Source organism: Lemur catta, chromosome 18 (assembly GCF_020740605.2).
Source record: "Lemur catta isolate mLemCat1 chromosome 18, mLemCat1.pri, whole genome shotgun sequence".
Taxonomy (NCBI): domain Eukaryota; kingdom Metazoa; phylum Chordata; class Mammalia; order Primates; family Lemuridae; genus Lemur; species Lemur catta.
The window spans coordinates 31,939,450-31,953,210 of NC_059145.1; the positions used below are offsets into that span (position 1 = coordinate 31,939,450).

A 13,761-nucleotide genomic window follows, 5' to 3' on the forward strand; every position below is an offset into this window, starting at 1 on the left:
CTCCCAGACAGAAAAGCAGGTCAAGTCTCCCCTTAGCCCCACAGGCAATTCTTGGATGTCTGATTCAATTTCCACTGTTTTGTGTTTGGGTATAATTTACCATCAGTTGGCAAATATTTGAGCACCCAGGCATGGGGCTGGGTGCTCAACAGTGAACCCACTGTCCATACACAGCCACAATCAAGGAAGCACCGTGACAGGGAAATACAGGCTGCAATAGGACCCTAGAGCAGGTGCATCTCTGCCCAACTTTGGGAGTCAGAATTGCTTAACAGAAGAAGCGGCAAATAGGCTAAGACTTAAAGGACGAGCTGAAATTAACCAAGGGTCATGGGTGGCAGCTTCGGAGAGGAAGGTTTCCAGGCAAAGGGAACAGCATGTGCAAAAGGAGGAGGCAAGGAGAGGCATGGTGCTTGCTTGGAAGCGCAAACACTTCCAAGGAGGACCTCAAGGAGGAAGACTGAAACAAGGAGAGGAAGGAAGGGAGGGAGAGGGAGGAGAGACAGGCAAAGCCTGGGACCTTCTGCACCCCTGTGAGAAGTTTGGGTTTTGTTTTCATTGCATTGGGAAGACTGTGCCGAGTTCGTATCAGGAGAGTGAAGTGGTCAGAGTTTCATTCTGGAAGAATCGTGCAGGCTATGGGGTGTTAGAGCCGGATTCCCTCAGCCCCGGGAACAGAATGACAGAGTCACTGAGGCTGTAAAAGGCAAAGGAGTTTATTGACTAGTTCGAACTAGGGTCCAAGCCCCGAGCACCAACGCAGTGGTCTCTTTCCATGGGCAGGGACCCCCGCGCAGCGGGAGTACATGTCTTTTATATTCTTTGCTGGAATTTGTTGCAGCCAGTTACCTCTGACAAGGGGACATATGCCCCTCATAAGCTTATTCACGTATTGATCAGGCCTTGGCCCCCTTATCAGTAAGCTATTCGTGGTTGTTTTTCTCTAACTACATGGGAGCATTTTTTTTTTTTTTTTAGCTCTCTATCGCAACCAAGCGTTAAGCAAGCAAGCCTTGTATACAAAAGCGGACTTTGGCTGTTAGCTATAAGTTAAGCAAGCAAGCCTTGTATACAGAAGCGGACTTTGGCTGTTAGCTATAAGTTAAGCAAGCAAGCCTTGTATACAAAAGCGGACTTTGGCTGTTAGCTATAAGTTAAGCAAGCAAGCCTTGTATACAAAAGCGGACTTTGGCTGTTAGCTATAAGTTAAGCAAGCAAGCCTTGTATACAAAAGCGGACTTTGGCTGTTAGCTATAAGTTAAGCAAGCAAGCCTTGTATACAAAAGCGGACTTTGGCTGTTAGCTATAAGTTAAGCAAGCAAGCCTTGTATACAAAAGCGGACTTTGGCTGTTAGCTATAAGTTAAGCAAGCAAGCCTTGTATACAAAAGCGGACTTTGGCTGTTAGCTATAAGTTAAGCAAGCCATCACAGAATTAACTAAAATATTGTTTCAGTCCTGTTCTACATTTTCCCCCCTTTTCTTTGTTCCTACGAGCACTCTTGCTCGTGCGTGGGGTCTTGTATTTTATGAGCTTTCTATGTCTTTCATCTCTAAGCTCTGGTACTGCTGTCGCAAAACCATTAATTGTACAGTGTTAACCCGTTCTTTTACAAAGGCAACTAGCCTATTTAAGATACATGGCCCAAAAGTGAGAATGAGCAGGATTACAATTAGGGGTCCTAGTATTGTGGAAAGCAAAGTAGTTAGCCAAGGGGAGCTATTGAACCATGACTCAAACCATCCTTCTCTTTGTTCACGCTCACGCTTTCGCTTTGCTAGTCCCTCTCTGACTTTAGCCATAGTATCTCTAACTACTCCAGTGTGGTCAGCGTAAAAGCAGCACTCTTCTCCAAGGGCCACACATAGCCCTCCCTGTTGGAGGAATACAAGGTCCAGTCCCCTCTGGTTTTGCAGCACCACCTCAGACAGTGAGCTTAGGGACTTTTCTAAAAGGGAGATGGATTTTTCAATTCTGGTTATGTCTTCATCTATGGCAGCCCTTAGATGGTCAAATCCTCTATGTTGCATGGCTAAGGCTGAGATGCCTATCCCTGCTCCTATTACACCCAGGCCAAAAAGGATAGCCACGGTTATTGCTGTAAAGGGCTCTCTCCTTTTTCTAACTAACCCGGCTCTGCCTGTGCCCTTTGTCCATGCATCGTATACTATCTCTTCTTGATGGTAAATAACCTTAGGGAATACTAGCACCTGGACACAGAATTCCTTAGACTCATTAAACACAGACAGGCTGAGACATGGAGTCAGGCCTACTTCAGAACAGAGCCACCACCCATTGAGTGCCAGAACGATCCATTTTGTCTTTTCAGTCCGGTTTACTAAAGGGTGGATTTTGGCACAGAACTGTGTATGACTGGGGGGTACCTTTCCTATACAGATTCCACTCTTGGCAACTACCTGAAGTGTTAGCCCGGGGCCCTTGTGGTCCCATATGCAAGATCCAGGGGCTTCTTCCTCTGAGTAGTTGAAGGGAGCAGTTATTCCAACTGCTTCATAGAAAGGGGGTCTAATATCATAGCATAACCAGCAAGCTGCCGTAGCATTGGGGTCGGAGCGATTTAAAGCCCCATATGCCGCGATCAGCATTTTCCATAAAGGGTCCTGTGGCTCTTGCACTTTCCATAGAAGGTTCTTTGCTACTGGAGCCTGTGTTCTGGGGGCCACCTGAGTTGCCTCTGAAGGTATAAGTGGGGTGCTGGTGGGTTTCTGGGTTGTCGGGCACTGGGTATACTGTTTTTCTGTCAGCACCCTATTGGGCCCTACAGTGCCTTGGATGGGAGAAACTCGCAGCTTAATTTGTATTACAGTGCCTCGCCCCCCTTTGCTGTGATCATAGAGGGTGAATCTCCAATATAATCCCGTGACCCACCGTCTGTCCTTCTTTCCTTCCTCTGTAAACCTCACACGTACTAAGTTACAGTCAGAGGCATACCTGGTTCGTGAGCACGGCCGGACAAAAGACATTTCGATGAGAATGGACCTGTCATTTCCACTCTCCATCACTGGTGGTCACACAACTCCAGGATGCACAGTAGAGGGACTCAATTCCCCCGCATGTGCATCTCATTTCCCCTGTTCTAAATCCTGGACATACAAAAAAACCCATTTCTACTTAACTCTATCTGGGCCTGGCGTTGAGTAAATTCGCCATCTTGGCACCACACCATCCCCACCCCTGCAGTTCCTCCTATCCACCTGTTGTGCTTTGCAGGGTTATAGTCCACGTCAATGCCCGGTAATTGTTCTAAGTTGAAATATAGGTCCGGCCGCCAAGTGTTTAGTGGGGTCGTCCCTGAAGTCCTATTATAAACTTCATGGGTTTCCAAGTTAGTGATTTCCCAGGTGAGGTTATAAGGCACGTGGGGATTTGGATCAGTCACTAGCGTTCCCACAAGAGTCACAATTATAACAGTCACCACAAGCATCTTTGTTCCAGGCACTTCTATCACTGGGCCACACGAGTCAGTCTGGTCTTCAGAGGATTTGTTGGGTCCACCGAGGCCTTCCACTGGTCATGCGGTCGCTCTCGCTGGCAGGTTTCACGTGAGAGTGGTGTATCCAGGCCACCACACCATCAACCTTTAGGGCAGTGGGGGTGACAAGAATAATCTGAAAAGGTCCCTTCCACCTGGGCTCCAAAGTTTTGTTATTATGCCTTTTTATCCACACCCAATCTCCCGGCTGGTAAGGGTGTCCGGTAACTTCTCTCTCCCCCTGTTGGTAAAAAGCTCGGAGTGCAGGCCAAATCTGGCCCTGAACTCGCTGTAGCACCTGTACAGCCTGTAGCACTTCTCTTGGGGCTTCAGGCGCAGCCCCAGAAGTTATTCTTGGCACTACTGGTGGAGGAGCACCATATACAATCTCAAAGGGGGTTAGGCCTAAATGATAGGGGGTGTTCCGTGCTCGGAACAGGGAGAAGGGAAGGAGGGTCACCCAGTCTCCGCCAGTCTCTAGGACCAATTTAGTCAAAGTCTCCTTCAGAGTTCTGTTCATTCTTTCTACCTGTCCTGAGCTCTGGGGATTATATGCACAATGTAATTTCCAATCTGTCCCCAGCGCCCGGGCTAGTCCCTGACTAACTTGACTTGTGAAGGCTGGCCCATTGTCAGACCCTATGCTCTCTGGCAGCCCATACCTGGGAACTATTTCCTCTAATATTTTCTTTGCCACTATTAAAGCAGTTTCTCCTTTAGTAGGAAAGGCTTCTACCCACCCTGAGAAGGTATCTACCATGACCAGTAAGTATTTGTACCCATATTTCCCTGGTCTTACCTCTGTAAAATCTATTTCCCAAAACAACCCAGGTTGCCTCCCCCGTTCCCTGGTACCTGTATGGGTCCCTCTGACCTTCCCCGGCTGCATAACCTGGCAGACACGGCAGTTTTTGACAATGTCCTCTGCCATCTTCTCTTGTGATTTGAATCTGAGTCGTGCCGTGGCCAGCAGCTGTAACATCTTCTTTTTGCCAAGATGCGTTGTCTGGTGCAAGTGCCTTAGTAGGTGATTCCCTAAGGCCTCAGGGACTATCAGGCGATGTTCTCCGTCTTGGAACCAGCCGTCCTTGTTCAGCGTCGCCTGCAGCTTCTCTGTGGCCCACCTTATGTCCGTGCTGGAATAGTCCGGATGGGGGGGCATCTTCCCCATCCCAGGGGGCGGCAAGCTCAGATGCAAAACATCAGTTAGTACCGGCCCTTCCGCAGCCCTTTTTGCCTCAATGTCCGCGGCCCGGTTGCCCCTGGCCTCAAGGGAGTCCCCCCTCTGGTGTCCCGGGGTATGGACTACAGCCACTGCCTTGGGTAACAGGATGGCTTCTAGTAGTTGGAGTATCTCTGGCTTGTGCTTAATCTCTTTGCCTTCTGCTGTAATGAAGTCCCTTTCTCTATAGAGGGCTCCGTGTATATGCACTGTCCCGAAGGCATAGCGGCTGTCAGTATACACCGTCAGCCTCTTCCCCTGGGCCCGGTGAAGGGCTTCTGTCAATGCGACCAGTTCAGCCTTCTGGGCCGAGGTCCCCTGTGGATGGCACGTGGCCCAGATAAGCCTGCCTTGTTCATCTACTATGGCCGCCCCTGCATACCTGTGTCCGTCCCGGACGAAGCTGCTCCCATCCGTGAACCAGGTCAGGTCGCTGTTTGCGAGGGGGCGGTCTCACAGGTCACTCTGGGCCATCTGGGTCTCGGCCGGGATCTCAAGGCAGCTATGTTCAGGCATTGTTGGCACCGGATCTGGCAGAAGCGTGGCTGGGTTCAGGATGGCAGGAGTCCAGAATCCGATGCGAGGGGCGTCTAACAGAAGTCCCTGGTAGTGAGTCAGCCTCGCGTTTGTGATCCATCGTCCCGGCGGCTGCTTCAAGATCCCCTCTATGGCGTGAGGGGTGGTGATGTGCAGACGCTGGCCCAGGGTGAGCTTGTCGGCATCTTTGACCAGCAAAGCAGTAGCTGCAATGATTCGCAGGCACGCTGGCCATCCTGCTGCCACTGGGTCTAGCTTTTTGGACAGGTACGCTACTGGCCGCCTCCAAGGTCCTACTGTCTGCGTAAGCACCCCCTTGGCTATTCCCTTTCTCTCATCTATAAACAGGTGGAACTCCTTTGTGAGGTCAGGGAGTGCCAAGGCCGGGGCCCCTAACATAGCTTTCTTTAGGGCCCGGAAGGCGTCTGCCAATTGCATAGTCCATTCCCATGTCTGGCCCACTTTACAGCTTTCATATAAGGGCCGAGCTTTTTCTGCAAAACCCGGGATCCAGAGACGGCAGTACCCTACTGATCCCAGGAATTCTCGCACTTCTTGACATGAAGTTGGGGTGGGAATCCCTAACACAGTCTGTTTCATTGCCTCAGTCAGCCATCGCTGGCCTCCTTTTATTTTATATCCTAGATAAGTGACTTCTTCTTTCCAGATCTGGGCCTTTTTAGCACTGGCCCGATATCCCTGTTCACCTAGCACCCTAAGCAGGTCCTTAGTGCCCTCCAAGCAGGTCTGTGGGGTTGGGGCAGCTAGTAGCAGATCATCTACATACTGCAGCAAAGTCACTTTTGGGTGGTTGGCACGGTATTCACCCAAATCATCGTGAAGGGCCTCACTGAACAAGGTGGGTGAGTTTTTAAACCCTTGAGGCAGCCTTGTCCAGGTCAGTTGCCCCTGAATTCCCCTTTCCTCATCTTGCCATTCAAAGGCAAATATTTCCTGGCTGCGCGGGGCTACTGCCAAACTGAAGAAATCGTCCTTTAAATCCAGGACAGTGTACCAGGTTTGTGTCGGGGGAAGGGAGCTTAGCAGGGTATAAGGGTTGGGAACCGTAGGGTGGGTGTCTAGGACCCGCGCGTTGACCTCCCTGAGGTCCTGCACAGGCCGATAATCTTTCCCACCCGGTTTCCTCACTGGTAACAACGGAGTGTTCCAAGCTGACTGGCACTTTCGGAGGATTCCAGCATCTAGAAGCCTTCGAATGTGGGGCGTTATGCCCGTCTTGGCCTCCTGGGGCATAGGATATTGCCTGACCCGGGCTGGTTCAGCTCCTGGTTTCAGTTCAATATAGAGAGGCGGCCGATGCTTTGCCCATCCTGCTCCCCCTGTCTCAGCCCAGGCTTCAGGAAACTCGTGAAGCCAGTAGCTCATTTCCCCTTCCTGATTGATCTTCATGGGCTGATACAGTCTGTACTCGTCTGCCTGAGCCAAGGTCAGGCTTTGAGTAACCCGGGGGCTACTGATAAGATTGCCTTTATTATCAGTTATTATTATTCCTTCTTCTTCAAAGTAGATACGGGCCTTTAATTTTGTGAGTATGTCCCTTCCTAATAATGGGGTGGGGCATTCTGGAATGACCATAAAAGCATGACTCACTTGCCCCGAGCTCAAATCTAACTTTCGTTGAGTGGTCCATTGGTAGGGCTTAGTTCCAGTCACCCCCTGTACCCAGCTAGTCTTATTGGATAGTTTTCCAGTAGTTTTGGTAATCACCGAGTATTCTGCCCCTGTGTCCACCAGGAACCTAACTGGGTTCCCCTCCACTTGCAAAGTTACCCTGGGCTCAGGGAGGGGCACCGAACCCCGTCTTCCCTATTCACTATCTTCTTCTTGCCCCGCTAGTAAGACTCTCTTAGGCGATGCTCTCCTCCCTGGGCCCTGCTTTTTCTTGGGACATTCTCTAGCCCAATGTCCGTGCTCCTTGCAGTGGGCGCACTGATCCTTGCCTAGTCTTTCCCTCCGGGGTCGTTCTTTGCCATCTGCCCCTGACTGTCCCCTTCCCATGGCTGCAAGTAGAATCTTAGCCATCTCCTTATTTGCCTTACGTGCCTCACCCGCCTGGAACTTCCTATTTTCCTGTCTCATTCTTTCTAACTTTTCTTCCGGCGTCTCCCTATTGTTATAGACTTTTTCCGCCACTTCCAGCAGGTCTTTCAAAGTTTTCTCACTCAGCCTTTCTATTTTCTGCACTTTATGCCTAATGTCAGGGGCTGCCTGGTTAACAAAAGCCATCATTACTGCCACCTTGTTCTCTTCTGCAGTAGGATCTATGGAAGTGTACTGTCTGAAAGCCTCCATAATCCTTTCTAGATAAGCCGCTGGACTCTCCTCGGGCCCCTGCCGAACATCCCCTACCTTAGCCAAATTGGTCGGCTTCCATGCCGCCACTCAGAGACCGGCCATCAGAGTCTGGCGGTAGACCCGGAGACGCTCCCTACCTTCAGCCTCATTGTAGTCCCAGGGCGGCCGTTCAAGGGGAAAGGTCTGGTCGATGACCCGAGGGTTGACAGTAGGCCTGCCGTCCTCTCCAGGAACTAACTTTCGAGCCTCCCCCTGGATTCGCTCCCTCTCCTCCGTGGTAAAGAGAACCTTAAGTAACTGTTGGCAGTCGTCCCATGTAGGCTGATGAGTGAAAAGGACAGAATCTAAAAGGTTAATTAGATCTCTTGGATTATCAGAGAAATTCGCATTTTGAGATTTCCAATTATAAAGATCACTGGTGGAGAAGGGCCAGTACTGATGCGCCTGCTCCCCATCCACTCCCGGGGGTCCCATGGCCCTCAAGGGAAACGCCCTCACTGGTTCAAGATCTGGAGTTTGTCCAGTCCGTTGTCTAGTGCCGTACGCCGGCCCCCCTGTCAGAGGCCCCGTCTTCCCCTGGGCTGCAGGAGCCGCAGGAGCCGCCTGGGCCCCCTGGGATCATAAGGTGGGGGTGTATGCCACTCTAAGTCTATTAAATCAGGATATAGATTAGAGTCTGGCAGCACAGGTGATCCTGTGGGCTGAGGATCCTGTACCCTACTCTTCTTTATCTCTTTGGTAACTAGGACTTGTGTCTTCTTCTTTGACGCTGGCAGGAGGGTCTTTAGCCAAGGTGGCGGATCCTGGACCAAGTCTTGCCAGACTATAATATAGGGGGCTTGGTCCAGATGACCGTGATGACCAAAGACTATCCCTTTTATTTTTTCAATAAGCTCAGCATCAAATGTTCCTTCCTGTGGCCATCCTACCCCGAAGGCCGGCCACTCTGTCTCACACAAGGTGATAAATTTCTTTTTCTTTATATCCAAGGAAAGGCTGTGTGCCCTTTCCTTAACATCTTTGAAATGATCAATGAGGATAGACAGAGGTGTTGTCTGAGTCTGACCCATGCTCACAAGGGTATCAGGGGAGGGAGTTCTTTCAGGTGTCCGCCTGGCTGCGTCCCTCGCGGGAACTTAGGCGCGTCTTGGCTAAGGTGTACCCGTATAGAGCCCGGGCCCGGTCACTCCTTTTTAGGGGAGTGAATCACCGTTATGCCGTACGACGTCGCCACAGAAACGCAGGTTAGGACCCACTCAGATTCCGTAGCCGTAGCCGTGGAACCTCATACAGTCACACTTCATTCACTCAGTCAGACAGACAGACTTTACCTCTTAGAAGGGAGGGTCGATCCGAAGCCACGCTAGGACTCCCACTACGACCCAGTAGAAGAATGTAAATGCACACTTCTGTGGAGTACTCCAAGCCTGGGGTGCTACAGTGTATAGACCGACACCAAACACCAGGGCTAGTGAACAGAGGAGGAAGAGCTGCACCCAGAACACTGCACCTTCCAAGACCAGGCGCGTCATAGAAGCGAAAAACACAGACGAGACGACAAAGTAACGACAACGGGGGAACAAACAAAGACAGAATGACAAACAGCGGCCCCGGACTTATCCCCGCTCGGGGTGCCTCCCGCAACACACAACTTAGCCGGCTACCGTTTGGATTCCTCGTCAAACGGATCCACCTGGTTTCGCCTTTCTAAACACCGTTTCCATCAAGTGGCCCCGGACTTATCTCCCCTCTCAGGAGTGCCTCCCACTGACTACCGAGTGGCCCCGGACTTATGTCCCCTCTCGGGAGTGCCTCCCACTGACTGCCGAGTGGCCCCGGACTTATCTGCCCTCTCGGGAGTGCCTCCCACTGACTGGAAACAAAAAGAAGCGAAACCAACCGTGGGGGTGACGGACGTCTCCTGTCACTTCCGACCGGCGACCCACCAGCGCGTCCGCCTAAGTCTTCTGCCAGTCTCTTTCCAGGGCCCAATCACCTACACCGTACGGATTTCAAGAGTTCCAGCTCCTCCTCGGATCCGGATTCTGTTCCGGGGGGGTTTGGGACCCCAGACGAGCCTTCAAAATCAGCCCCGGGAACAGAATGACAGAGTCACTGAGGCTGTAAAAGGCAAAGGAGTTTATTGACTAGTTCGAACTAGGGTCCAAGTCCCGAGCACCAACGCAGTGGTCTCTTTTCATGGGCAGGGACCCCGCGCAGCGGGAGTACATGTCTTTTATATTCTTTGCTGGAATTTGTTGCAGCCAGTTACCTCTGACAAGGGGACATATGCCCCTCATAAGCTTATTCATGTATTGATCAGGCCTTGGCCCCCTTATCAGTAAGCTATTCGTGGTTGTTTTTCTCTAACTACATTGGAGCATTTTTTTTTTTTTTTAGCTCTCTATCGCAACCAAGCGTTAAGCAAGCAAGCCTTGTATACAGAAGCGGACTTTGGCTGTTAGCTATAAGTTAAGCAAGCCATCACGGAATTAACTAAAATATTGTTTCAGTCCTGTTCTACAGGGGGAGGAAAGGACCAGAGGCTAGAGGCCAGTTGGGAGGGAGCAGCAGTGGTCTGGGCCAGGACTGAGGGTGGTCCCGACCACGAACTTGGAGGAGGGTACAGAGAGAAGTGGAAAGATGGAAGAGACAGGCCTCAGAGAGTGACAGAGTGGAAAAGGGTAAGAATGACTCCTGAGTTCTCGCTTAGGCAGCTGGGACTCTGGCCCTGCCAACAACTGAAAAACTAGTGATCACTCCAATCCTCAGGCCACAAGCCCAGAGAATGGCAGCCTTCAAACAGATCCCTGAAGGAGTGTAGAGGCCCCTGGGGGTGGGCTAGGCTGGGCAATCTGGGCATGAGCATCAGCTGCTGACCCACCACCTCCACCCCACCCGGCGGTGCTGCTGTTAACTCTGCAACCCTCATTCTGCTCAGTTCAACGCAGGGGCACCCCCTGCTGTGCTAAATGTCCCATCCACACAAAGGGTTAGCCAAGGCTTCCACCAAATTACCAAAAAAGGACCCACAGTTGCCCACTGTCTGTCTTCCAAACCTAGGCCCTGCCTTCAAAGGGCCCCGATGCTGCTTGCCAGGGCTGCCTTACTGAATACACACAACACTGAGGGAGACGAGTGTCTCCTCCATCTTAGGGGCATGGAGAGAGAACTCAGAGGAGTTAAGTCCCAGAGGTAGGAAACAGCTGAGTCGAGATACTGTCCTTTCCCACACACCATGGAGGGTGTGATGAGTGACTGAGGTGAGCCCCAAGCTCTGGGGGGGCCAAGGGCAGGAAGCTCAGCCAGTCCGGGGGAGAGGAGCAAGTCCTGCGGGGTGGTTACCAAGCTGAGCCTCTGAGGTCATGATAGATAGGGCTTTCTGTGCTTTTGTGGGGGTTATCTACTCTACAGAAAGCTCAAGCGCCCACCTGGGTCCCCTCTGGGAACTGTAAATGTGCAGACAGAGAATGACTGCAACTTGCGGGAGGCAGCCCACCAACAGAGGGGAAGACAAGGAGGAGCCATGGGCTAAGGTCTGGTCCCAGCTATGTGTGACCTCAGCAGCCATTTCCCTCCCTGGGCTTTAACTTCCCTGTCCGTAAAACAAAGGAGCATGCAAAGCCCTTTTGGCTCTGACAGGCTCTGGTCCTGTAATCTCAGGCTCTGCCCAGCAGGATGTCTGTCCCCAGAACCACTGGAGCAAATGCTGTTACTCACTGTAATCCAGCCTCGGTTTCCCGTGGCTTCAGCAACACAGGGTAGCAGCTAGGAACACGACCCAGTTTGGATCCCGTTGTCACTACTTACTAGTCATGTGATCTTAGACAAGAAACTTAATCTTTCAGAGCCTCAATCTCTTCATTTGCAAAATGGAGCTGGTAACAGTACCTACTTTGTAGGATTGTGATGAAGATTAAAGAGTTAATACACGTAAAACTCAGGCACCTAGCACATAAATGTTTTATATCCCACCCCTACCCCCAAATTAGAAAGGAACCAGGATTTAAACCAACACACACACAGAATAAATAAAGTTCACTGTGTTCAGAGCGTGGTGCCAAGGTTCTGCTCGGCCTTTCCCCGAAGCACGTAGGCCACCTTCTCCCCCTAGTCCCATCCTGCTTTCCAAGGCAGAGGCCCAGGCCCTGGGGTAGCTTTCCATCACCCCACTCCTCAGCCCAGAGCCTTGGGCATCTGAGACTGTGGCCCTCAGATTAGGACAGAGAAAACAGGGCTCGGGTAAAACAAATGGGACTCTCCAGTTCTGCCAAGCTGGACCCAGTGTGAGCACCAAAGGCTGCCAGTGCCCGCAGAGGCAGCACAGCACGTCTGCTCATGCTCACACCCTAACGCTGCAAGCCCCACGTGGCTGTAAAGCAAACCAAGTCTGCACCACAAAGTGCAGTTGTCAGCCCCTTTGTGAGGCCCCTGGGAAATGTAGGTTCTTTCCAAGTGAGAAACCTGATCGGGTCACTGCCCTGCTGAAGACTCCCTGGCCCCACAGAATAAAATCCCAACCTGGTTATTCACAGCACTTCATCGACCTGGGTCCCAGGTACAGGTCCACTCTAACTCCCACACTCCCTCCATCGTTACCGCATCATACCCCAGCGCTTCAGCTCATTAAATTGCTGGCAGCTTCCTGAAAGTACAGCCCTTTACACACAAAGGTGCCCCTGCCTGAAATGGCCTTTCCCCATCCCTTGTCCCTCTGAGTGAACTCCTCTGAACCCCAAGACACTCTAAGTCTTTCTACTTGCAGTCACTACCAGCAGCATGGGCATCCCAGAGAAGTCATTAGAAATGCACGGTCTCAGGACTCACCCTGGAACCCACATTTGGACGAGATCCCTAGGTGATCTGTATGCACATAAAAATTTGAGAAACGCTACTCTCTCTTTTCCTCTCTCACCCCCCTGGAACTCACACATCCTACATGATAAAATATTGATAATTATGTGCACTTGTCTTGGAGAAGGGAAATATTCAAAATATTTAAAACCAATAGGACATGGGCACCAACCAATCCAAAATGACTTTGGGGCTGGGGGAAGCAAGGCCCTGAAGGCCTCCTGTTTGGTCAGGCATTAATCCTTTAGTGGCTAGGCTGTGGGGAGAAGGAGGGAGTCCCAGAGAAGGTGGCCATCTGGCAGAGGGGCTCTCACTGGGTTGATGGCAGTGGTCACTTACCAACAGGTACCAAAATATTATTTTAACAACTGACAGAGACAGACTGTTACATATAGGCTAAATAACAGCACTGCTTACCTTAAGGAGTTTATGCTCTAGCTGGGATAAATTCCCATATACATCTTGAACCCTCACTTTCTCATGCCATGGTGCACACACATGTGCGCGCATGTGCACACACACACACACACACTGCCTTGAACATGGCAGAGAATAGCTATTTTCTTGAGAAAAGTGGTGTTGCCCTCCACTGTCCCCAGGCCAGCCTCCAATATTCTTTCTTTCTACTTTCAACCCTACTTGAAGCTGCCCCAAGCAAAATGAAGACGCCAAGGGCCCAGTTTCAAAGCCCACCAGCCCTCAACATACACAAAAACACCACGGAAGAGGCTCAGTCAGACCCCGAGTGAGCTAGGAGTCAAGGCGGCTGCTTGTCAGCCTGCTGGGAAACACATGGCTGCGACAAGTTGATTCAAGCAGCCTTGCCAGGCTTCCAGGATGACTTCTAGAGTCGGAAATCAGAAACCACTGGCTAACGCGTCTGTGTGTCTCTGCAGGCACACTGCTACTACACCTCTGTGAAGAGTTTTAGTGACGCTCTGCAGAAACTAGAAGATGAACCTGCGATCCAGCAGGTGCTCAAGCGTCTCTGTCACCTCCATGCCTTACATGGCATCTTGACGAACTCAGGCGACTTTCTCCATGATGGCTTCCTGTCTGGGGCCCAAGTGGACATGGCGAGAACGGCCTACCTGGACCTGCTCCTCCTGATCCGGTGAGTGGCTGAGACTTCAACCCACGCTGGCCTTCAGAGAATAACCCTCGACCCTGTTCACAGGTCACTTCAAACTCCAAACCCTGATTAACGTGGGGTCTGGCAAATGCAGCAACAGCCCTGGGGAGGTTTACACCCTAGCATTATTACACCAACATAAAGCATTATGAATTAATAAAAGAAAAAAATGAAAAAACAATTAGAAATAAAAATGCTTAAGAATAA

General features: G+C 51.0%; 1 protein-coding gene across 1 annotated transcript in view; it reads left to right on the forward strand.

Moving 5' to 3' along the window:
- Positions 1–13,761, forward strand: part of ACOX2 (acyl-CoA oxidase 2) — a 54,471-nt gene that overhangs the window by 30,964 nt on the left and 9,746 nt on the right. The window contains 1 exon segment of the mRNA XM_045530727.1: positions 13,319–13,536. Within this exon segment, the coding sequence (XP_045386683.1) occupies positions 13,319–13,536 (218 nt within the window).